Source organism: Xenopus tropicalis, chromosome 6, assembly GCF_000004195.4.
Source record: "Xenopus tropicalis strain Nigerian chromosome 6, UCB_Xtro_10.0, whole genome shotgun sequence".
NCBI lineage: Eukaryota > Metazoa > Chordata > Amphibia > Anura > Pipidae > Xenopus > Xenopus tropicalis.
The window spans coordinates 2,249,468-2,275,741 of NC_030682.2; the positions used below are offsets into that span (position 1 = coordinate 2,249,468).

A 26,274-nucleotide genomic window follows, 5' to 3' on the forward strand; every position below is an offset into this window, starting at 1 on the left:
CAGGTTGCGTGTGCTTTTCTAAGGGATACCACCCCCTGACTTTTTGTGGCGCTGCTTTGAACACCCCCTGTTGTACAATATAGGGATATTATAAGTCAGAGGAGTTCCATGGCCATATAAAGGTTATTTGTGGCTCTTGTATATTATATGGTGAATAAAGTACCCCCTATTGTAACATATAGGGATAATATAAGGCACAGAGGAGTTCCTTATAATATATAGTGAATAAAGTGCCCCCTATTGTAACATATAGGGATAATATAAGGCACAGAGGAGTTCCTTATAATATATAGTGAATAAAGTGCCCCCTATTGTTACATATAGGGATATTATAAGCCCCCGAGGGGTTCCTTATAATATATAGCGAATAAAGTACCCCCTATTGTAACATATAGGGATATTATAAGCCCCCGAGGAGTTCCTTATAATATATAGTGAATAAAGTGCCCCCTATTGTAACATATAGGGATATTATAAGCCCCCGAGGAGTTCCTTATAATATATAGTGAATAAAGTGCCCCCTATTGTTACATATAGGGATATTATAAGCCCCCAAGGAGTTCCTTATAATATATAGTGAATAAAGTGCCCCCTATTGTAACATATAGGGATATTATAAGCCCCCGAGGAGTTCCTTATAATATATAGTGAATAAAGTGCCCCCTATTGTTACATATAGGGATATTATAAGCCCCCAAGGAGTTCCTTATAATATATAGTGAATAAAGTACCCCCTATTGTAACATATAGGGATATTATATACCTGAGGAGTTCCTTATAATTTATAGTGAATAAAGTGCCCCCTATTGTAACATATAGGGATATTATAAGCCCCCGAGGGGTTCCTTATAATATATAGTGAATAAAGTGCCCCCTATTGTAACATATAGGGATATTATAAGCCCCCGAGGAGTTCCTTATAATATATAGCGAATAAAGTGCCCCCTATTGTAACATATAGGGATATTATAAGCCCCCGAGGAGTTCCTTATAATATATAGCGAATAAAGTGCCCCCTATTGTTACATATAGGGATATTATAAGCCACAGAGGAGTTCCATTGCCATATAAAGGTACGACCATTGAAGAATGGAGTGTTCAGCCTTGAGAATATTACCTTTGCAGGTGCTGAACAGTGTATATAACCTGGCACGGGACAGAGTATATAGGAACAACCATGTTTGCGGTAGCACCCAACACCCTCGTGGAAAGTTGCAAAAAGTGGATTATTGGCTCCAAAAAGTGTAAATAATACACAATGGCTCAGGCTTGAGAAAGGCCAAGTGGGGCCCAAAACGTTACCTTGTATTAACTATACTCCCTGGTGCAACTTGCACCTTGAGTCCGGGGCGCTACATATACAGGTTTTATACAGGCCATGGAACTCCAAGGTGACTTCTCATATCCTCATATTTTACAACAGCGGGTACTTTATTTATTATAATATACAAGGTCTAAGCTAAAAAACTGTAAAGCAAAAAAGGCATGTATAAAAATCAACAAGAACAATCATTTTAGGGCAAACTTAATTGGGAGGGTAATGTGAATGAGTCTCCCCTGAGCAGCTCTGAAAAAACCAAGAGGCAGAATGAAGTGAAATGAGAAATCATTCTTTATTAGACGTATTCTGTACTGTTTAATATAACAACAAACAGAAACATTTAGTTATTTTTTATATAAAAGAATCATATATAGATGATTATATAGATTATATATAGATGATTTCCTATTGTACCCCCACCCCCACCCCATACCCAACAGCAACCATAGCCCCCCAATCTATACTGGAACTAAACAAAACCTTGGGGGTATTTCTCTTTCATAACAGGGTAGAACTGGGACCCTTATGCTGCCCAACCTGGGTCTGTAGGCTGCCTGGCAATGGTGTATATGTACAGCCCCTTCGTCCCTGGTTTGAGAATAATAGCCCCGCATATTACTAACTGAAGAAAGAGGCAATAACTTTGTTCTTTACAGCATTTAGTCCGCGTTGCATTCTTTCCATCACTGTTTTTGATTCTTGTAGGTGTTTGTGCTGCTCTGGGAGTAGGGCCTCCCCACTGCTGATCTTCCTGATGATCTCTGCATCTTCTCTCACTGCCTTTAGGGACTGGATCCTCTCCTGAAACCCAGGTTTGGCTTCTTGTTCCTCACTCTGTATCATCAGGTCGATGTATTCAGTGGCCGTCAGGGGGTTGGGTCTGAGGGCAATTTCCTCCAGGCGCTTGAGGCTCTGGGATGATTTGTCAATAAGTACCAGCACAACAGCTTGTACATTACAATAGTCATCCTCAAGCTTTTGGAATATCTTCTCTGCATTCATAATCTCCCCAGAAGCTTCTTCATACTTTGCTTTCAGCTCAGCGTAGGTCTTTTTCTCTTTTATTGTCGTATAACTGAACTTGTATGCTTGATTGTGATGCACACTCCAGACACATTCGCCCGGGCACATGGTACAGTAGCCATTTGTAATAGCTGAACAGTGGATTTTGTCCTTGTCATCGCCATAAATGCAGTAATCATGGCAAGTAAAATGGCATTTTGCACAGTTGGTAATGAAGTAACCATTGACTTCCTCCTTTACAGAAATGTTTCTCTCTACTTCATATTCAAAATCCTTATTTGCATTCATAAGATCCTTGTTCTGCTGCAAAGCCAACTCAGTTTTCCTTAGTTCTTCTAATTTCAGCAGCCCAGCCTTAATTTGTGGCTGTAAAGCCTGAAGGCAAATCTCCAGCTGTTTTCGTTCCTGAAGAACCTCCTTGGTCAGCCTAAGACTTTTGGCTTCTTTTTGATTCATGGACTGGAAAAATGTGTTCATGCTTGATCCCCCCATGGCCCAGAACATTTGATTGAAACTGTAATTGCTTGGCTGGTTATCGGCAAACAGGGCCGAGTTATTAAACTTAAAGTGAACTGGGTCCCCATTCTGGTCCAGAGGGCAGGGAATCTCAGCGGTTTTAATTGCATCTAGAACTGGGGGTCTTTCCCCATCTGAGAAGTTGACGAGAACCATGATGTTGTCCTTAATATCCTTTCCAAAGATTGAAAACACTGAATTAAAAATATATTTCTGGGAATGAGTTAAACGAGCCAAAGAGGACTGAACTACAAAGCACACGGCATCGATCTGGTCAATGCCATGGTTACTTGAAAAGAATCTGTCAATAGCTTCTGTGATCTTTTTATCCTGCTCTATCCCTCGAGTGTCACCAAATCCTGGGGTGTCTATCAGGGTGAGGGAATAAGGAATTCTGTATTCTTCATGATGGTGAATGACATAGGCTGTGACTTCAGACGTCTGGCTGTGAGCTTCAGACTGGTTAGTGACCTCGTGTACAAGTTTGAACCGAAAGTCGTCTTCCCAGTCCACTCCCAGGATGTAGTTGGCCATCCCATTGATCAGTGTTGTTTTCCCTGAGCCTGTAGCCCCAACTAATAAAGCCACTTTCTTTGGTTTCCCTGGATTTTTCTGCCCTAAATTGTACTTGCGATATCCCTTATTACTGAACTGGGATGAGAGCTGATACACAGAAGGTTTTGTTTCACGTAGTAAAGTGCTGCTGCCAAGGAGTTTTGCCTTCATGTTAGAGAGTTCTTCTCCAAATGTTGGACCTGCAATCTTGCTGGACCTTGAGTGAAATTCTTCTCCACGTTTTTCAGCTGCACTAGTAGGAAGGGTTGTCTCCTCTTTAGTAAGAGAAAAATAAGAAAAACATTATAAATATGTTATATTTTTGAGCAATACATATTATTTCTATTTATTGTAAGCTTTTATGTTTGTATTTACAACTGTGTTCTTTTGCATTTATTCATGGTCTTGAATAATGATGAGCAAATCTGTCCAGTTTAGCTTTGTTTTGCAAAATGGCAAATATTCACAAAATGCATTCAAGTCAATGGATGTTTTTTGCTGTGACTTTTTCCAAGAATAGTCACCAACTAGAAAGGGAAGTTTGAGAACAAACTTCATGTTGGGTTGAAAAAGATGGAAGTCACTGAATGGGCTCCGCCCACTTTCTCTAACCTTGGACCACAGTTATATAGTAAAAACCACTGTGCAAAGTTAATGACCCTGGTTTTAATAGTGTCTGAATGGCAGCAACTTAAATTTCCCCACTGAAAGTCAATGAGTGACATCTGATTGGTGGTTGGTGGCTCCGCCCCTATTTCTAACCTGGAACTGCAGTTACCCAGTGACTAACTCTGCGAAGTTTAGGGGCTGTAGGATTAATAGTTACAGAACGGCAGCAATTAAAATTTAAACCAATAAAAGTCAATAGGTGAATTGTGATTGGTGGTTGGTGGCTCCGCCCACTTTTTCTAACCTTGAGTCAAAGTCACCCAGTGACAAACAGTGGGCACCCTGGCATAAATAGTGTGAGAATGGCAGCATTTTAAATTTAAACCAATAAAATTCAATGGATGAAATCTGATTGGCTATTAGTGGCCCAACCCACTTTTCCTATTTTTGAACTGCAGTCCCCCAGTGACCAACTTTGAAAATTTTGGCATTCATTGTGAGGCTGACAGCATTTTACACCATTGAAAGTAAATAGATGAAATGTGATTGGCTGTTGGTGGCTCCACCCACTTTTTTCTAACTTTGAATGGCAAATACCCAGTGACTAACTCTGGAAACTTTAACAACCCTGGAATTAATATTTAAATAATGGCATCAGTTTAGATATAAACCAATGAAATCTAATGGGTGGAAATGGATTGGCTGCTGGTGGCTCCTCCCACTTGTTTGGGAACCCTGACATAAATAGTGTGAGAAAAGCAGAATTTTAAATTTAAACCAAAAAAATTCAATAGGTGAAGTCTGATCGGCTGTTGGTGGCTCCACCCACTTTTTAAAACCTAAAAATGCAGCCCCCTAGTGGCCCTGGTGTTAATACTGTGAGACTGGCAGCAGGTTTAATTTCCCATTTAAAATCAATAGGTAAAATCTGATTGGCTGTTCACAGCTCCGCCCACTTTTGGGCATCCAACAATCATCATATTTTCATTCAGTCTGAGCCCATGACTGTGTGATTCAAGTTTGGGGGGTGTGGCCTCAAAGCTGTAAGTTTGGCAGCAGTTTCAATTTCCCCATTAAAGTCAATGATTGAAATTTGATTGGCTGTTGTTGGCCCCTCCCACTTTGGGGGTCATCAAACAAATGTCGCTGTTTCATTCGGGTGACCCCATGATTATGTTATTCAAGTTTGGGGGGTGTAGCTTCAAAGCTGTAAGTGTGGCAGCAGTTTGAGAATCTTCCCTGTCAAAGTCAATGGGAAAATTGGGGGGTTCGGAGCGGCGCCACAAGAAGAAGACGAAGAAGAAGAAGAAGAAAAGAAGAGATATAGAGATAATGATGGCATTTTCTCCCGTCATTATATGGCACAGGAATCAGACATGGGGATAAAGGGACAGACTTGTTCAGTGCTGGGAAACTGTGCTTATTGCTCCCAACTCCAATTGCAGGAACAGAGAACAGGGAGCCGGATTTACTCACATCAGCTGGGATTCTCATTGGGGGAAAGTTTTATTGGGCAATATTGCTTTAAGAATACAGCCCTGATGTTGCTGGACTACAGCTCCCAGCATGCCTCACCCTTCATTATATGTTACATTATTCTGGGATTGGTGGTCCGGCAACAGCTGAGTAACGTTTGGTTGAGCCGCGCTGTGTCGCAGGGTTTAATTCCCCATTAAGTCAGATTATATTTTATACAGCTCTGGTTACTGTGCTGTCTGATACTCTCTTAACTTTAATAAACTACTTATCTTCAATCAAACTGACCAGTCCAACAGTCTCTTTTTAACACGGCTCCATGTCCCACTTTTTTCTGTTACCCCTGGGTGATGGGGTGGGACAGCTCCTGCCCTAACAACTGAACACCCCTTGGTTGCACCGGTACAGCTGGGGTGTTTGCTACAGAAACCCTACTATAGTTTATATAAATACCCCGCTGTGTAGCCCCGGGGGCAGCCATTCCTGCACTGGTACAGCTGGGGTGTTTGCTACAGAAACCCTACTATAGTTTATATAAATACCCCGCTGTGTAGCCCCGGGGGCAGCCATTCCTGCACCGGTACAGCTGGGGTGTTTGCTACAGAAACCCTACTATAGTTTATATAAATACCCCGCTGTGTAGCCCCGGGGGCAGCCATTCCTGCACTGGTACAGCTGGGGTGTTTGCTACAGAAACCCTACTATAGTTTATATAAATACCCCGCTGTGTAGCCCCGGGGGCAGCCATTCCTGCACTGGTACAGCTGGGGTGTTTGCTACAGAAACCCTACTATAGTTTATATAAATACCCCGCTGTGTAGCCCCGGGGGCAGCCGTTCCTGCACCGGTACAGCTGGGGTGTTTGCTACAGAAACCCTACTATAGTTTATATAAATACCCCGCTGTGTAGCCCCGGGGGCAGCCATTCCTGCACTGGTACAGCTGGGGTGTTTGCTACAGAAACCCTACTATAGTTTATATAAATACCCCGCTGTGTAGCCCCGGGGCAGCCATTCCTGCACTGGTACAGCTGGGGTGTTTGCTACAGAAACCCTACTATAGTTTATATAAATACCCCGCTGTGTAGCCCCGGGGGCAGCCATTCCTGCACTGGTACAGCTGGGGTGTTTGCTACAGAAACCCTACTATAGTTTATATAAATACCCTGCTGTGTAGCCCCGGGGGCAGCCATTCCTGCACCGGTACAGCTGGGGTGTTTGCTACAGAAACCCTACTATAGTTTATATAAATACCCCGCTGTGTAGCCCCGGGGGCAGCCATTCCTGCACTGGTACAGCTGGGGTGTTTGCTACAGAAACCCTACTATAGTTTATATAAATACCCCGCTGTGTAGCCCCGGGGCAGCCATTCCTGCACTGGTACAGCTGGGGTGTTTGCTACAGAAACCCTCCTATAGTTTATATAAATACCCCGCTGTGTAGCCCCGGGGGCAGCCATTCCTGCACTGGTACAGCTGGGGTGTTTGCTACAGAAACCCTACTATAGTTTATATAAATACCCCGCTGTGTAGCCCCGGGGGCAGCCATTCCTGCACTGGTACAGCTGGGGTGTTTGCTACAGAAACCCTACTATAGTTTATATAAATACCCCGCTGTGTAGCCCCGGGGGCAGCCATTCCTGCACTGGTACAGCTGGGGTGTTTGCTACAGAAACCCTACTATAGTTTATATAAATACCCCGCTGTGTAGCCCAGGGGGCAGACATTCCTGCACTGGTACAGCTGGGGTGTTTGCTACAGAAACCCTACTATAGTTTATATAAATACCCCGCTGTGTAGCCCCGGGGGCAGCCGTTCCTGCACTGGTACAGCTGGGGTGTTTGCTACAGAAACCCTCCTATAGTTTATATAAATACCCCGCTGTGTAGCCCCGGGGGCAGCCATTCCTGCACTGGTACAGCTGGGGTGTTTGCTACAGAAACCCTATTATAGTTTATATAAATACCCCGCTGTGTAGCCCCGGGGGCAGCCATTCCTGCACTGGTACAGCTGGGGTGTTTGCTACAGAAACCCTACTATAGTTTATATAAATACCCCGCTGTGTAGCCCCGGGGGCAGCCATTCCTGCACCGGTACAGCTGGGGTGTTTGCTACAGAAACCCTACTATAGTTTATATAAATACCCCGCTGTGTAGCCCCGGGGGCAGCCATTCCTGCACTGGTACAGCTGGGGTGTTTGCTACAGAAACCCTACTATAGTTTATATAAATACCCCGCTGTGTAGCCCCGGGGGCAGCCATTCCTGCACTGGTACAGCTGGGGTGTTTGCTACAGAAACCCTACTATAGTTTATATAAATACCCCGCTGTGTAGCCCCGGGGGCAGCCATTCCTGCACTGGTACAGCTGGGGTGTTTGCTACAGAAACCCTCCTATAGTTTATATAAATACCCCGCTGTGTAGCCCCGGGGGCAGCCATTCCTGCACTGGTACAGCTGGGGTGTTTGCTACAGAAACCCTACTATAGTTTATATAAATACCCTGCTGTGTAGCCCTGGGGGCAGCCATTCCTGCACTGGTACAGCTGGGGTGTTTGCTACAGAAACCCTACTATAGTTTATATAAATACCCCGCTGTGTAGCCCCGGGGGCAGCCGTTCCTGCACTGGTACAGCTGGGGTGTTTGCTACAGAAACCCTCCTATAGTTTATATAAATACCCCGCTGTGTAGCCCCGGGGGCAGCCATTCCTGCACTGGTACAGCTGGGGTGTTTGCTACAGAAACCCTATTATAGTTTATATAAATACCCCGCTGTGTAGCCCCGGGGGCAGCCATTCCTGCACTGGTACAGCTGGGGTGTTTGCTACAGAAACCCTACTATAGTTTATATAAATACCCCGCTGTGTAGCCCCGGGGGCAGCCATTCCTGCACCGGTACAGCTGGGGTGTTTGCTACAGAAACCCTACTATAGTTTATATAAATACCCCGCTGTGTAGCCCCGGGGGCAGCCATTCCTGCACTGGTACAGCTGGGGTGTTTGCTACAGAAACCCTACTATAGTTTATATAAATACCCCGCTGTGTAGCCCCGGGGGCAGCCATTCCTGCACTGGTACAGCTGGGGTGTTTGCTACAGAAACCCTACTATAGTTTATATAAATACCCCGCTGTGTAGCCCCGGGGGCAGCCATTCCTGCACTGGTACAGCTGGGGTGTTTGCTACAGAAACCCTCCTATAGTTTATATAAATACCCCGCTGTGTAGCCCCGGGGGCAGCCATTCCTGCACTGGTACAGCTGGGGTGTTTGCTACAGAAACCCTACTATAGTTTATATAAATACCCTGCTGTGTAGCCCTGGGGGCAGCCATTCCTGCACTGGTACAGCTGGGGTGTTTGCTACAGAAACCCTACTATAGTTTATATAAATACCCCGCTGTGTAGCCCCGGGGGCAGCCGTTCCTGCACTGGTACAGCTGGGGTGTTTGCTACAGAAACCCTACTATAGTTTATATAAATACCCCGCTGTGTAGCCCCGGGGGCAGCCATTCCTGCACCGGTACAGCTGGGGTATTTGCTACAGAAACCCTACTATAGTTTATATAAAATACCCCGCTTTGTAGCCCCGGGGGCAGCCATTCCTGCACTGGTACAGCTGGGGTGTTTGCTACAGAAACCCTACTATAGTTTATATAAATACCCCGCTGTGTAGCCTCGGGGGCAGCCGTTCCTGCACCGGTACAGCTGGGGTGTTTGCTACAGAAACCCTACTATAGTTTATATAAATACCCCGCTGTGTAGCCCCGGGGGCAGCCATTCCTGCACCGGTACAGCTGGGGTGTTTGCTACAGAAACCCTACTATAGTTTATATAAATACCCCGCTGTGTAGCCCCGGGGGCAGCCATTCCTGCACCGGTACAGCTGAGGTGTTTGCTACAGAAACCCTACTATAGTTTATATAAATACCCTGCTGTGTAGCCCCGGGGGCAGCCATTCCTGCACTGGTACAGCTGGGGTGTTTGCTACAGAAACCCTACTATAGTTTATATAAATACCCCGCTGTGTAGCCCCGGGGGCAGCCATTTAAGCTGGAAAAAAGAAGAAAAGGCACAGGCACATAGCAAATAACAGATGAAACACCATTGTATTCTACAGAGCTTATCTGTTATCTGCTATGTAACCTGTGCCTTTCCCCCGGGGGCTACACAGCAGGCACTAAAAGTTAATTTAAAGGTGAACAACCCCTTTAATGAAAAGTGAAAATGTTTGTTTAAAGAAAGTTGAGATCTTTTATATAAATGTAACTTTTTTTCAGTTTGATTTATTATTACCTGGGATGAGCTGATCATTGTGGCCATTACAGCGAGCTCCAAGGGAGGACGGACGCCCCTGTCCTGTTGACTGTCCAGAAATCTTTTTCCGCGCGTGGCCGCTTGTGCCGCTCATCCTGCCAAAAGGAACAGAAACAGGAATATAACAGCGAGACGTTAAACGCGCAAATCAGCAGTGATGAGCGAATTGTTTCACAAAACTTGTGCAAAATTTTGGCAAGAAAATTTGCAGTGGCATCAAAATAGGTGCGGTCACATAAGAAAAAGGCTTGTGCGTCAAAAAGTTTTGTGCACGTCACAATAGACATACAGCACTCTATTAAAGGAGACATGTAGGATAAACAAACCCCTAACCCTGTAGGCAATTAGGAATAATATCCGGTGCTGGTTTTACTTAGGGTTAAACATTAACCTTTTTTCTGCCAACGACGTATGAGAAACGTTGTGGCAGAAAAAGGATTTAACTGCCAATGACGTGTCTCATACGTTTCTAGCGATGACAGCCCCCTGGGCAACGAGCTGGGGGGGCTGTCATGTCAGTCCTGCAACGCAATGGTCCTAGAAGCAGCAGACGCGATTGCATCGCGTCTGCTGCTTCTTCCTGCTTCCCCCCAGCACCGACCTCTTCAGGACAGAAGAGATGGCTTTTTTGTTGCACTTACACACATACACACACACTTACATACATTTACACACACTTACATACATTTATACACACTTACAGCACACAATTTAGCAGTTTTATTTTTATTTTGCACACTTATATACACTTATATACACACTTACACACTGTCACACAACTTTTACATATGTACACACATGTACACACATGTATACAAAAACTTTTTTTTTTTTCATTTTACCACTTTGATTTTAGTTTCTTTTCCCTAAAAACTGTTTATTTTGACAGCATGACTATTGGATCAGATATTCTGACCACTAATTACACTGTCATGTGACTTATTTTGTTGTTTCACTGATTTGCACAATTTTTGTGGTTTTATTGCATTTTTATCCCTGTATTAGTGTTTCTAATCTGTTTTTTGCGTAGCTTTGCCAGGTGTAACTTTGGTGTACAAAAATAACTTTATCTATTTTGAATTCATCAGAATGTGTACTTTCCACAAATATATGGTTTTCTGGGGGTCTCTGTATAGTTAGGGGGGTTACGGCACATAATACACTGACAGGGGTCTCTGTATAGTTAGGGGGGTTACGGCACATAATACACTGACAGGGGGCTCTGTATAGTTAGGAGGGGGGTTCCGGCACATAATACGCTGACAGGGGGCTCTGTATAGTTAGGGGGGGTTACGGCACATAATACACTGACAGGGGGCTCTGTATAGTTAGGGGGGGTTACTGCACATAATACGCTGACAGGGGGCTCTGTATAGTTAGGGGGGGTTACTGCACATAATACGCTGACAGGGGGCTCTGTATAGTTAGGGGGGGTTACTGCACATAATATGCTGACAGGGGGCTCTGTGTGCAAAAGCTGAGTTGGCAGGCGAGAAATCCTTATGCGCTATTTTCATTTTGGGTTCAGTACATACCGCAGACTTTGGTATATCTATGCATATTGGGCATCAAACTGCTCAGTAGCCCTTAGGTGTTCCTATTTGGGGTGACTTGTCTTTATCTGATCTTTATCAAGAAATTGTGAGAGATTGTAACATTTTTATGCGATTTTCTGAAATGTCATAAAAATCTGCAAACTTAGGAAAGCTTTACAGCTTGGTACTTTGGAGCAAAAAGAAATGTTTACCCATTATAGATTCGGGGGAATGTGTACTTTGCAAAAATATATGGCTTTCTGGGGTGAGCGTACTTTTTTGTAGCTTTATCCCACATAAATGATGGAAATTTGTTGATTTTGCAGGAGCTGAAATGATAGATCATATGGGGGTATGTTCCCATTGGGGCCCCTACATGCCACATACTTAGGTAAACCTATACATATTGGGCATCAAACTGTTCAGTAGCCCCCTGGCATTCATATTTAGGGTGTTTTATCTCGGTACCTAATGCTATGTGGGAGATAAGATGCTGCAAAGTGGAAGCTTTGAGGGGATTTTTGGAAATGTCATCAAAATTGGCAACTTTAGAAAAGCTGTGCGGCTTGGTACTTTGGAGTAGAAAGACACGGGTACCCATTTTAGATTCGGGGGAATGTGTACTTTCCAAAAATATATGGCTTTCTGGGGTGAGCGTACTTTTTACTAGCTTTATCCCACATATAATGATGTAAATGTGTTGATTTTGCAGGAGCTGAAATGACAGAAATGGCAGATCATATGTTCCCATTGGGCCCCTACATGCCACATACTTAGCTAAACCTATACATATTGGGCATCAAACTGTTCAGGGGACCCCTGGCGTTCAAATTTAGGGGGTTTTATCTGGTTACTTTATGACCTGTAGGAGATAAGATACTATAGACTGGAAGCTTTAAAGCGATTTTTTAAAAAATTCACAAATTTTGATAAAAACCAATAACTTTAGGAAAGCATTGCGACTCGGTAGTTTGGAGCAGACAGACAGTTGTGCCTATTCTGGATTCCCCAGAATCTGTTCTTTCCAAAAATGTACAATTTTCTGGGATAAACCTTCTGTTAGTGGGAGTTTTGGCCTTGAAATCTAAAGTATGCAGCTTTCTGGAGCAGTGCTTTGGGAATTTGGTAGGTACTGCTGGGAGTTTGTGACCTATACTAAGTGAGAAATCGCCATAAAACTATATATATTTGGTATTGGCACGTTCAGGAGACATGGGACTTTCCAAATCAGTTGTATATTTGTGCATAAAATAATTTTTGTTTCTAGTATGTGTTTATATTATGAAATTTTTTTTTTTTTTTTCATTTTTAGACCTTTAGAAGCCTATATCTTGTTACAGAATTGGAATTACTCAAAAATGAAAAAAGCGATATATTGTTTTCCTGGGTAAACTAAAAGTCCCCCCGAGGAAAGGCCCCTAAAGTTAATCCTATCTGTAACAATGGCCCCTTTATTGGAGCTCCCTATAGATCCTCTCAGGTCCCTGTCTGGGTTTCAAATGAGGGGTTGGCGTGTCCTAAGAGTCCCTCTAGGTAGATAGGGGTAGGGGAGCCCTGTTATAGTACCACTCTAGGGGTGTAAGGGGGGAATAGGGACCCCATGAATGAGGTAGGTAGATAGGGGTAGGGGAGCCCCAGTTATAGTACCACTCTAGGGGTGTAAGGGGAGAACAGGGACCCCATGAATGGGGTAGGTAGATAGGGGTAGGGGAGCCCCTATTATAGTACCACTCTAGGGGTGTAAGGGGGGAACAGGGACCCCATGAATGAGGTAGGTAGATAGAGGTAGGGGAGCCCCCTGTTATAGTACCACTCTAGGGGTGAAAGGGGGGAACAGGGACCCCATGAATGAGGTAGGTAGATAGAGGTAGGGGAGCCCCTGTTATAGTACCACTCTAGGGGTGTAAGGGGGGAATAGGGACCCCATGAATGAGGTAGGTAGATAGGGGTAGGGGAGCCCCAGTTATAGTACCACTCTAGGGGTGTAAGGGGAGAACAGGGACCCCATGAATGAGGTAGGTAGATAGAGGTAGGGGAGCCCCTGTTATAGTACCACTCTAGGGGTGTAAGGGGGGAACAGGGACCCCATAAATGGGGTAGGTAGATAGAGGTAGGGGGGCCCCTGTTATAGTACCACTCTAGGGGTGTAAGGGGGGAACAGGGACCCCATGAATGAGTTAGGTAGATAGAGGTAGGGGAGCCCCTGTTATAGTACCACTCTAGGGGTGTAAGGGGGGAACAGGGACCCCATGAATGAGGTAGGTAGATAGAGGTAGGGGAGCCCCTGTTATAGTACCACTCTAGGGGTGTAAGGGGGGAACAGGGACCCCATGAATGAGGTAGGTAGATAGAGGTAGGGGAGCCCCTGTTATAGTACCACTCTAGGGGTGTAAGGGGGAACAGGGACCCCATGAATGAGGTAGGTAGATAGAGGTAGGGGAGCCCCTGTTATAGTACCACTCTAGGGGTGTAAGGGGGGAACAGGGACCCCATGAATGAGGTAGGTAGATAGAGGTAGGGGAGCCCCTGTTATAGTACCACTCTAGGGGTGTAAGGAGGGAACAGGGACCCCATGAATGGGGTAGATAGATAGAGGTAGGGGGGAGCCTGTTATAGTACCACTCTAGGGGTGTAAGGAGGGAACAGGGACCCCATGAATGGGGTAGGTAGATAGAGGTAGGGGAGCCCCTGTTATAGTACCACTCTAGGGGTGTAAGGGGGGAACAGGGACCCCATGAATGAGGTAGGTAGATAGAGGTAGGGGAGCCCCTGTTATAGTACCACTCTAGGGGTGTAAGGAGGGAACAGGGACCCCATGAATGAGGTAGGTAGATAGAGGTAGGGGAGCCCCTGTTATAGTACCACTCTAGGGGTGTAAGGGGGGAACAGGGACCCCATGAATGAGGTAGGTAGATAGAGGTAGGGGAGCCCCTGTTATAGTACCACTCTAGGGGTGTAAGGGGGGAATAGGGACCCCATGAATGAGGTAGGTAGATAGAGGTAGGGGAGCCCCTGTTATAGTACCACTCTAGGGGTGTAAGGGGGAACAGGGACCCCATGCATATGCAAATTCAGATTCAGATTCTGATCAGGTTTCAGCCATATCCCCATAAAGATGTGGGATTTATGCAGAGGTGCATCCCTACTTATAATAACTATATTAAATGAGTGAATGTGAGAAGCAGAGAGAAATGATGAAATTACAAGGAGATGGGAATCACTTACCTTCCAGCAGTGGATAAATAATAGGAGACCTGTGCTGAGACCCAGACTGGAGCTGAGCTTGGGGAACCCAGAGAGGCAGTGGGGCAGCTCAGTGATTGGGTCCCAGGGAGAGAGGGGTCTCTGGGAGAGGAGTGGGGGATACTGGGGTCCCACAGCCGTATATATAGAGGCACCAAGGGAAAGTGAAAGGAACTTGCCTGAACCACTGGTTTCTGATTAGAAACTGCCTCGCCCTTTCCCTGATGAGCAGCAATTTAACTGTGAGATTAGATAAGAGCTCTGAGTGTTTCTGGGAAATACATATATACTGTATATAGCAAGTACAGGAGCCAAGGCATAAAATACTAAGCAGAAAAGCTGTGCAACCTCAGCAACGTGTAGTTAGTAACCAGTAACCAGTAGTTACCCATCCTGCACTGAACACAAGGCTGGCGGGTAGTTAGTGTTGAACTGTAACTTTATTCTTCCAGGAGAGCAGGGCTGGCCCCAAGCTAAGCGCTTACATGTTTCTTATTACTGATACCCCTAGATCTCTCGGCTGCTTCTGACCCTGGGGACCCCCCTCCCCCAGTTCCCCCATTCCCTTGGCTCTCATTACACTGCCCTGGTTTTCCTCTTACCTCTCATATCTCCCCCGTACAATGGGGCATTATGCTCTCCCTTCCTCTTGCCTCCCAGAGGTACCTGTCACAGTTACCAACTCACTATCACCCCATATCCCAGCCCGGTGCCTTGGGGTTACCCCCATTCTGCCCTGTCCTTCACTCCACATATCCACTCACTTATCCCATTCTGTCACTTTCCCCCAACAAATATTTCCAAAATAAGATAATTTATCCCTAAATAAGCTTCCAAAATTCTTATTCCCTCTCTCATCCGATCCTGGCTGGACCCATAACTCTCTATTAATTGTTCTCCCCCCCAGAGACTCCAGTTCATAAAGAATACTGCTGCCAGTCTCATGTACCTCTGCACCCACTTCTCCTCTGCCCTCTCTGTACTCTCTGTGCCACTCTGCCAGTCTCTGTGCTACTTTGCCAGTCTCTGTGCCAGTCTGCAAGTCTCTGTGCCACTCTGCCAGTTTATGTGTCACTCTGCCAGTCTCTGTGCCACTCTGCCAGTCTCTGTGCCACTCTACCAGTCTCTGTATAACTCTGCCAGTCTCTGTGCTACTTTGCCATTCTCTGTGAAAGTCTGCAAGTCTCTGTGCCACTCTGCCAGTTTATGTGTCACTCTGCCAGTCTCTGTGCCACTCTGCCAGTCTCTGTATCACTCTGCCAGTCCCTGTGCTACTTTGCCATTCTCTGTGCCAGTCTCTCTTCTGTGCCAGTCTGCAAGTCTCTGTGCCACTCTACCAGTCTCTGTATCACTCTGCCAGTCTCTGTACCACTCCCCTTCATCTGCCAGTCTTTGTGCCAGTCTCTCTGCTGTGCCAGTCTGTCAGTCTTTGTGCCACTCTGCCAGTGTCTGTGATGTGCCAGTCTGCCAATCAAAATTTAAAAAATGCCCCTCACATTGAGTGGTAACTTTGCCCCCCTACATCTCTGTACTCATCTCCAGATACCAACTTACCTACTTGTTATTCTCTTCTACTGCCCCCCTTCTCTCTCATTCCCTCCTCACTCACATTCAACAGGACCCCCCTTCTCTCTTATTCTTCCCTCACTCACTCACACTCACTAGGGCTGCCCCCCTTCTCTCTCATTCCTCACTCACACTCACTAGGGCTGCCCCCCTTCTCTCGCATTCCCTCCTCACTCACACTCACTAGGGCTGCCCCCCTTCTCTCTTATTCTTCCCTCACTCACTCACACTCACTAGGGCTGCCCCCCTTCTTTCTCATTCCTCCCTCACTCACACTCACTAGGGCTGCCCCCCTTCTCTCTTATTCTTCCCTCACTCACTCACTCACTCACTCACACTCACTAGGGCTGCCCCCTTCTCTCTCATTCCTCCTCACTCACACTCAACAGGCCCCCCGTCTCTCTTATTCTTCCCTCACCCACTCACTCACACTCACTAGGGCTGCCCCCCGTCTCTCTTATTCTTCCCTCACTCACTCACTCACACTCACTAGGGCTGCCCTCCCTTCTCTCTTATTCTTCCCTCACTCACTCACACTCACTAGGACCCCCCTTCTCTCGCATTCCCTCCTCACTCACACTCACTAGGGCTGCCCCATTCTCTCTTATTCTTCCCTCACTCACTCACACTCACTAGGGCTGCCCCCTTCTCTCTCATTCCTCCCTCACTCACACTCACTAAGGCTGCCCCCCTTCTCTCTCATTCCTCCCTCACTCACTCACACTCAACAGGCCCCCCTTCTCTCTTATTCTTCCCTCACTCACTCACACTCACTAGGGCTGCCCCCCTTCTCTCTCATTCCTTCCTCACTCACACTCACTAGGGCTGCCCCCTTCTCTCTTATTCTTTCCTCCCTCACTCACACTCACTAGGGCTGCCCCCTTCTCTCTTATTCTTTCCTCCCTCACTCACATTCACTAGGGCTGCCCCCTTCTCTCTTATTCTTTCCTCCCTCACTCACACTCACTAGGGCTGCCCCCTTCTCTCTTATTCTTTCCTCCCTCACTCACACTCACTAGGGCTGCCCCCCTTCTCTCTTATTCCTCCCTCCCTCACTCACACACACTCACTAGGGCTGCCCCCCTTCTCTCTTATTCTTCCCTCCCTCACTCACACTCACTAGGGCTGCCCCCCTTCTCTCTCATTCCTCCCTCACTCACACTCACTAGGGCTGCCCCCCTTCTCTCTCATTCCTCCCTCACTCACACTCACTAGGGCTGCCCCCCTTCTCTCTCATTCCTCCCTCCCTCACTCACTCACACTCACTAGGGCTGCCCCCCTTCTCTCTCATTCCTCCCTCACTCACTCACACTCACTAGGGCTGCCCCCCTTCTCTCTCATTCCTCACTCACTCACACTCACTAGGGCTGCCCTCCTTCTCTCTCATTCCTCACTCACACTCACTAGGGCTGCCCCCCTTCTCTCTCATGCCTCACTCACTCACACTCACTAGGGCTGCCCCCCTTCTCTCTCATTCCTCACTCACACTCACTAGGGCTGCCCCCCTTCTCTCTCATTCCTCACTCACTCACACTCACTAGGGATGCCCCCCTTCTCTCTCATTCCTCACTCACTCACACTCACTAGGGCTGTCCCCCTTCTCTCTCATTCCTCACTCACTCACACTCACTAGGGCTGCCCCCCTTCTCTCTCATTCCTCCCTCACTCACACTAACTAGGGCTGTCCCCCTTCTCTCTCATTCCTCACTCACTCACACTCACTAGGGATGCCCCCCTTCTCTCTCATTCCTCCCTCACTCACACTCACTAGGGCTGTCCCCCTTCTCTCTCATTCCTCACTCACTCACTCACACTCACTAGGGCTGCCCCCCTTCTCTCTCATTCCTCCCTCACTCACACTCACTAGGGCTGCCCTCCTTCTCTCTCATTCCTCACTCACACTCACTAGGGCTGCCCTCCTTCTCTCTCATTCCTCACTCACACTCACTAGGGCTGCCCCCCTTCTCTCTCATTCCTCCCTCACTCACTCACACTAGGGCTGCCCCCCTTCTCTCTCATTCCTCACTCACTCACACTCACTAGGGCTGCCCTCCTTCTCTCTCATTCCTCACTCACACTCACTAGGGCTGCCCCCCTTCTCTCTCATTCCTCCCTCACTCACACTCACTAGGGCTGCCCCCCTTCTCTCTCATTCCTCACTCACTCACACTCACTAGGGCTGCCCCCCTTCTCTCTCATTCCTCCCTCACTCACTCACTCACTCACACCCACTAGGGCTGCCCCCCTTCTCTCTCATTCCTCCCTCACTCACTCACACTCACTAGGGCTGCCCCCCTTCTCTCTCATTCCTCACTCACTCACTCACTCACACTCACTAGGGCTGCCCCCCTTCTCTCTCATTCCTCACTCACACTCACTAGGGCTGCCCCCCTTTTCTCTCATTCCTCACTCACACTCACTAGGGCTGCCCCCCTTCTCTCTCATTCCTCCCTCACTCACTCACACTCACTAGGGCTGCCCCCCTTCTCTCTAATTCCTCCCTCACTCACTCACTCACACTCACTAGGGCTGCCCCCCTTCTCTCTCATTCCTCACTCACTCACTCACACTCACTAGGGCTGCCCCCCTTCTCTCTCATTCCTCACTCACACTCACTAGGGCTGCCCCCCTTTTCTCTCATTCCTCACTCACACTCACTAGGGCTGCCCCCCTTCTCTCTCATTCCTCCCTCACTCACTCACACTCACTAGGGCTGCCCCCCTTCTCTCTCATTCCTCACTCACTCACACTCACTAGGGCTGCCCCCCTTCTCTCTCATTCCTCCCTCACTCACTCACTCACTCACACCCACTAGGGCTGCCCCCCTTCTCTCTCATTCCTCCCTCACTCACTCACACTCACTAGGGCTGCCCCCCTTCTCTCTCATTCCTCCCTCACTCACTCACACTCACTAGGGCTGCCCCCCTTCTCTCTCATTCCTCCCTCACTCACTCACACTCACTAGGGCTGCCCCCCTTCTCTCTCATTCCTCCCTCACTCACTCACACTCACTAGGGCTGCCCCCCTTCTCTCTCATTCCTCACTCACTCACTCACACTCACTAGGGCTGCCCCCCTTCTCTCTCATTCCTCACTCACACTCACTAGGGCTGCCCCCCTTTTCTCTCATTCCTCACTCACACTCACTAGGGCTGCCCCCCTTCTCTCTCATTCCTCCCTCACTCACTCACACTCACTAGGGCTGCCCCCCTTCTCTCTAATTCCTCCCTCCCTCACTCACTCACACTCACTAGGGCTGCCCCCCTTCTCTCTCATTCCTCACTCACTCACTCACACTCACTAGGGCTGCCCCCCTTCTCTCTAATTCCTCACTCACACTCACTAGGGCTGCCCCCCTTTTCTCTCATTCCTCACTCACACTCACTAGGGCTGCCCCCCTTCTCTCTCATTCCTCCCTCACTCACTCACACTCACTAGGGCTGCCCCCCTTCTCTCTAATTCCTCCCTCACTCACTCACTCACACTCACTAGGGCTGCCCCCCTTCTCTCTCATTCCTCACTCACACTCACTAGGGCTGCCCCCCTTTTCTCTCATTCCTCACTCACACTCACTAGGGCTGCCCCCCTTCTCTCTCATTCCTCACTCACACTCACTAGGGCTGCCCCCCTTCTCTCTAATTCCTCCCTCACTCACTCACTCACACTCACTAGGGCTGCCCCCCTTCTCTCTCATTCCTCACTCACACTCACTAGGGCTGCCCCCCTTTTCTCTCATTCCTCACTCACACTCACTAGGGCTGCCCCCCTTCTCTCTCATTCCTCCCTCCCTCACTCACTCACACTCACTAGGGCTGCCCCCCTTCTCTCTCATTCCTCCCTCCCTCACTCACTCACACTCACTAGGGCTGCCCCCCTTCTCTCTCATTCCTCACTCACTCACTCACACTCACTAGGGCTGCCCCCCTTCTCTCTAATTCCTCACTCACACTCACTAGGGCTGCCCCCCTTTTCTCTCATTCCTCACTCACACTCACTAGGGCTGCCCCCCTTCTCTCTCATTCCTCCCTCACTCACTCACACTCACTAGGGCTGCCCCCCTTCTCTCTAATTCCTCCCTCACTCACTCACACTCACTAGGGCTGCCCCCCTTCTCTCTAATTCCTCCCTCACTCACTCACTCACACTCACTAGGGAACCCTCCTTCTCTCAAAAGACCTTTTTCATTTTCTTTGAGAGTCCATTCCATGTATCTTAGCAGATCCTGTGATAATTTAGGCCAGAACCCCATCTGTTCCCATTAATACCCAAACTCACCCAGAATCCCCTTATTTATTTGGAACTGACAAACCTACACTTCTGACTGTCAGGCACTGGGGGCTCTATAGGTTCAGCTCTGAGTGACACAGAGGCGCGTGAGTTGCCAACGTGCTGTACCCTCCGGCCTGAGTGACACAGAGGCGCGTGAGTTGCCAACGTGCTGTACCCACCGGCCTGAGTGACACAGAGGCACGTGAGTTGCCAACGTGCTGTACCCACCGGCCTGAGTGACACAGAGGCACGTGAGTTGCCAACGTGCTGTACCCACCGGCCTGAGTGACACAGAGGCGCGTGAGTTGCCAACGTGCTGTACCACCGGCCTGAGTGACACAGAGGCGCGTGAGTTGCCAACGTGCTGTACCTCTGGCCTGAGTGACACAGAGGCACGTGAGTTGCCAACGTGCTGTACCCACCGGCCTGAGTGACACAGAGGCGCGTGAGTTGCCAACGTGCTGTACCACCGGCCTGACTCCATCATAGCGATGAGCGAAATATTTCACCAGGGTGGATTGGGGCAAAACTCTGCATTTCACCATTGGTGGATTTTTTTGCAAAATGGGCATAAAAAATTTGTCATGGTCGTGTCAAAAAACTTGCACGGTAGCCGTTTCCAGTTTTACGCAGTTTCCGGCAAAGTGAAACAGACTCATCGCTACTCCGTGATACTCACATAGCAACAAGCAGAGCCGGCACGTCCCCCAACTGAATGCCGGGCTTTTCCTTTCATTTTCCTGTAACTCCACTGATTCCGCTAAATGTCTCCCCTCCCCAAGCTCTTCGGGGAAAGGATGAAACAGAGTTAATAATTAAGTCTTTGTTCTACCGGCCCGACCCACTCCCATGGTTCTGTTCCTCTCCCCGTGTCGCCCTGACATAGTGACAAAGGCAGCCGTCTCACCGGCGCATCCCGTCGCTCCCCTGGGTCAGACTCACAGGGATGTGAAATCTAGTAGGGACAATTATCTTCAGCAAAATGACATTTGGATCCTATTAATGAATGTTTATACACAGAGCTAAATGCAATTAGTTGCTAATTTTAAAGGGGATATAAACCCTGCTGCATAGCATTGCTCAACCAAAGTTTAATATAAGAAATCACATAGGAAAAAAATCAACGAAACGTTACTCAGCTATTGCCGGACTACAAATCCCATATAATGAAGGGTGAGGCATGCTGGGAGCTGTAGTCCAGCAACATCAGGGTTGTGTTCTTAAAGCAATATTGCCCAATAAAACTGCATTAAAATGCAAGAAATCCCCCAATGAGAATCCCAGCTGATGTGAGTAAATCCGGCTCCCTGTTCTCTGTTCCTGCAATTGGAGTTGGGAGCAATAAGCACAGTTTCCCAGCACTGAACAAGTCTGTCCCTTTATCCCCATGTCTGATTCCTGTGCCATATAATGACGGGAAAATGCCATCATTATCTCTATATGTAAGGTACCAGCAAGGGGCCTGACACAGTGCTGGCAATCAGAATTCTCATTGGTCACTTCTCTTGCATCTTTAAGTTTTGGGTCAGTAGAATTGGTTGGTGAATGGGTTTCCATGTGTAATTATGTTTTTCAGCAACTTTAATAGAGAACTAGGGGGCGCAGTGGGACGGCTTTATGGTTGGGTTTATTGTCCCTTTAGAGGTGGCCATACAGCTCCTGCCCTTACAACTGGAACACCCCTTGGTTTTACCTGGAAGGTACAAAGTTTATGAGGGACTGGAGGGAGTCAAGCCCGACTTGTGGAAACCAAAGACAATGAACAAGTTTGGTGTCTGGGGGAGCACAAGGAAGGTGGGTTCCCCTTAGGGCCTTCTTGCTTTCCCATAACCTGGGCAGGTAGGGGCATTGCCCACAATGCATCGTTCAGGAGGAAACATCTCTGCACACTTTTTGGGGGTGCCCATTGCACAGGCCCTGCTTGGTGCCCCAGAACATGACTGAGAGACTGCGTGCCCATATGGAAGGGGCAATCCTGGAGGCCTGACATCTTATGAACTGTGTTACGGATGGTTTGTTGTTTTCCAGGAATTGCCTCCTTCTATGGAAAGGGAGGATGATAATCCAGGGCTGTCGCAGGGTAGGTCACAGCCGGCTCTGAGGCTACAGTATCGGGGAGAGCCCCCAATAAAAAAAATGTTCTGTGACCAGGAAGCTCTTCCCATATATATATATATGGAGTGTGTGTGGTGAAAGATACAATATGTGCATGTAAGAGAAGCCCCTCCCATATATACAGTGGGGGAGGGGATACAATATGTGTTTGTACCCAGGAGTTTGGGTTCCTATAAAGCACTGTCTCCGGGTTGGGGGGGGGGGGTCACATTTTGCTCCTCCCTCTCCCCATGTGATCCTGAATCCAGTTGTACATCCCATAAATACAGGGAGGAGCCCATACTTGTAAAACAACTCTTATGGGTTTAAATTTGGGCAGGGGCTTTTTTTCTTTTTCTCATTGTTTTTCATTTATATAATTTTTTTCTAAATCATCAATAAACTGCCCCCAATCTCAGTGATAGAAAGGAAACCCAACGTAGAGCTCCCAGGGTTTAGACAAAGCTTTAGGGGCCACAGCTGGGCCTGGGCCTCACGCATCTCTTCTACTCCTTGCACTACAATTTGGCCCCTTACAGAACCAAAAGAAGCCCCCGGCACGTCTCTACTCTACCCCAGTGCAACACAACCTGCTAAGCCACATGCCTATATCACTGTGCATAACTGGTATGGCCGGTATGGTGAGATGGAGCTGAACAGAGATTTTTGCGCAACCCAATAGCCATGGGCAAGGGTCTTCATTCCACTACTCCCACTCTATATCTTCAGATGATGTATGAATGTTTCCTCAGTTACACAACACACTGTATAAGAATTTTGACCTCCTCCACAGAGAATTTGGGGTTGGGTAGGGGAGAGGCAGCCATTTGCTGGAATGTGAGGGATAACAATATAAAAGTATGTAGCCATAAGTGCCAGACTTGTTCATGGGTGAAAATCTGTGCTTATTAAACACAATTAACCATTTTTACACTTGAAGCTGTTGTGACTGATCAATTTCAGTGCACTGGGACTTCCAGGTAGGGTACCTAGATAGATGGATGAACTACAGCGGAGTTTCGTCCCCCCCCCCCCCCCACCTGAGACTCCTGCTGAAAGAGCCACAGAGCTCGTTAATAATTACCCGAGGAGCTATTAAGCCCTCTAGTTTTCTGCCGCAGTCTTTCACCGAAGTCCCTGCACACAGGAAAATAAACACTTATTGGTGTGCATGATGAAATCCAAGATGGCGGCCGCAAAAGAAACTGATAAAACGCAAGTACCGTGTTTTCCCGAAAATAGGGCATCCTCCAAAAGTAAGGCACCCCCCCCTTTTCACCCCCCTCGGAAAGTAAGGCACCCCCCGAAAATAAGACACCCACCTCGCGCCATCGAGCCGTCACCACAGAAGCCGTCTGAGCGATGCGACTTCCTGTTTCCCCTGTGCGCTGCCTGCGTGGTCTCTCTGGCGCCGTCGCGCTGTCGCGCTGTCATAACACATTGAGTGGTGACGTTGCGACGGCGCGAGAGAGAGCACGCAGGCAGTGCACAGGGGAAACAGGAAGTCGCATCGCTCAGACAGCTTCCATGGTGACGGCGCGAGAGAGACCACGCAGGAAGCACACAGGGGAAACAGGAAGTCGCATCGCTCAGACAGCTTCCATGGTGACGGCATGAGAGAGACCACGCAGGCAGCGCACAGGGGAGAGAAGGCAGGCGTAGACAAGGCGCAGGTACCGGTAAGAACGAGAATGTGACACAGGAGGATCAGAGGACACAGAAATAACAGAGGGGGCAATAAAAAAAGGCACATGAGGATCAAAGGGGCAATCAAAGGACACAGGAGGATCAGAAGGGGTTACTAAAATGGTAATCCCCCCCCCCCGATTCTCTTGTGTCATTTTGATTCCCCCCTCTGTGTCGTTTTAAGTGATCGCCCTCCCCCCACCCAGATACGGTTATTACCATACAGGTAATAAATGTCCTTTTTTTCAACAATAAATGTGTACTGTATTCTTCGTCATGGAAAAATAAGACATCCCCTGAAAATAAGACCTAGTGCATATTTTGGAGCTTAAAAAAATATAAGACAGTGTCTTATTTTCGGGAAAACAGGGTACGAAATATAATGCACCTACAAATATAAATTACAAGAAAATAGCAATAGAATTGGCTAATCTCATAAATCCAAACCTTACACAAGGCAATTGGCAGAAAAGTAGAAGAGAGAGAATCCACTTTAGATGATTTGTGGCCTCCATTATTCAGTCTCTGGGGAAAACAAGATCAGAATTGGAGAACAAAACAGATGACTTGGAAAACAGAACAAGGAGGAATAATCTGCATCTTGTGGGCTAACCAGAGTCATATAGCAACGATTCTCTTCTTGACTTACTCATTTTTTTTACTGAAGCCTGAGCGTGCTTCATATCACCCAAGTGCAAAAAACGTGCTCACATAAAGTGCAACACAAGTGCAGGTGGGTGCAAGTTGACTTAGTCCCAAAAGGGACTGAAGTCTGTAAAAACCCCAGGGCACCGGCCAAAAGGCACAAGTGAAAAGGAGTCTTCAGGCCCACCTTCGCCCCTTAGGCTAGGGTGAGCCCCTTTATCCCCGACCTCCCCGGCCAAAAGTCACAGGAGGAGGCAAGGGTCTTCGGACTCCCTTCACCGCAAGGCTAGGGGAGTCCCTTTCTCCATCTCTCTCCCCACCGAAGTAAAGGAGAGGTCCGGACATCAATGGACCTCCGAAGAGATCCCGGCAACAATTTGCGCCCGCTCCAGGGGCCGGTTTCAGGGAGAGAAGGAGCCTAATGGCCACACATCCCTCCCCTAGATTAGTGCAGCCCCGAAGGGGAAGCACCCAATCCAAAAAAGTGCAAAAAGTGCATAAGTGCCATAAAAATAAATAGGGGTGGGGTAAAATTCATAAAAAGTGCAGTGACCTGCCCCAGCCTATCGGCCGGAATTTAAAAAATGTTATGCCCTAGCCAAAAGGCCCGGGACATAAGAGCGAGTGGAAAGCATAAAAAGTGAGGATGTGCGCATACCCATATTGCCCGTGACAGTCAAACACGTGCAGTTAGGGTACCTCAGGTTCGCAACGCCTGGGGCACTTCAACTCAGGCTCAATATGCATTTCCAGCCCTCTGGCCAGAGGATCAAGTGCCTCTCTGCCTCAGCAGTAGGGAGGGCCCCAGTTATGACATCCCTTAGCTAGGATGTCAAACCCCCCCCACGCTTCAAGCAGATAGTACACTTGATCTTAGCCAAAAGGCCAAGAAGCAATCTTCTTGACTTACTCATGAACTGGTTACCAAAAAAGCATAGGTATACAGAAGGATATACCTACTTTCATTATTGAGTGTGGATTCACAAACAAGTCAAAAGGGTTGAGGAGACCACCTCATACATATGCAAACAGCCCACAGGAATTCTGGAAAATGCCATTTACATGGGTTTTTCCTATAGGCTGCAGCTCACCCACTGGGTTTTGAAAGCAGAACCCATTATTGAGTGTGCACATAGGATTGGTCCCTGTTTAACAAACAGCAGTAAAAGGCCACAAACCGTTATCGCCAGATTTCTTGACTTTACAGCAAAGTCCAAGATTTTGCAAGCATATAAAAAAAGTAATAACTTGTTACTGGATGGTCACACACTTCTGATTTTCCAGGATTACTCAGTTGCACTAATAGGAGACGTCTTTTTTCAAAAATATGTCGTGTTGTTTCCGATTATGATTTGCACTAACATATCCAGCCTTGCTTAACATTTTTTTTTACTGGCAGGAACTCAAATTTTTGACAATCCTGTTGAA

The 26,274-nt window shown here is 47.6% G+C and overlaps 1 protein-coding gene across 3 annotated transcripts in view; it reads right to left on the minus strand.

Annotated features, from left to right (window-relative positions):
* Nucleotides 1-1,594: 1,594 nt before the first annotated feature.
* The window catches only part of LOC100486918, a 50,530-nt gene continuing 25,850 nt past the window's right edge, over nucleotides 1,595-26,274 (minus strand). For 2 of the 3 annotated variants that reach the window (XM_031904108.1, XM_002942870.4), the window contains exons 3-4: nucleotides 9,789-9,904; nucleotides 1,595-3,690 (exon numbers count right to left, since the gene is read on the minus strand). In XM_031904108.1, coding sequence (XP_031759968.1) covers nucleotides 1,940-3,690; nucleotides 9,789-9,903 — 1,866 coding nt within the window. In that variant the 5' untranslated portion in view covers nucleotide 9,904 and the 3' untranslated portion in view covers nucleotides 1,595-1,939. Of the gene's footprint in view, nucleotides 3,691-9,788; nucleotides 9,905-14,569; nucleotides 14,767-26,274 lie in introns of those variants that run through there. The other variant, XM_031904107.1, reaches the window with a different exon arrangement.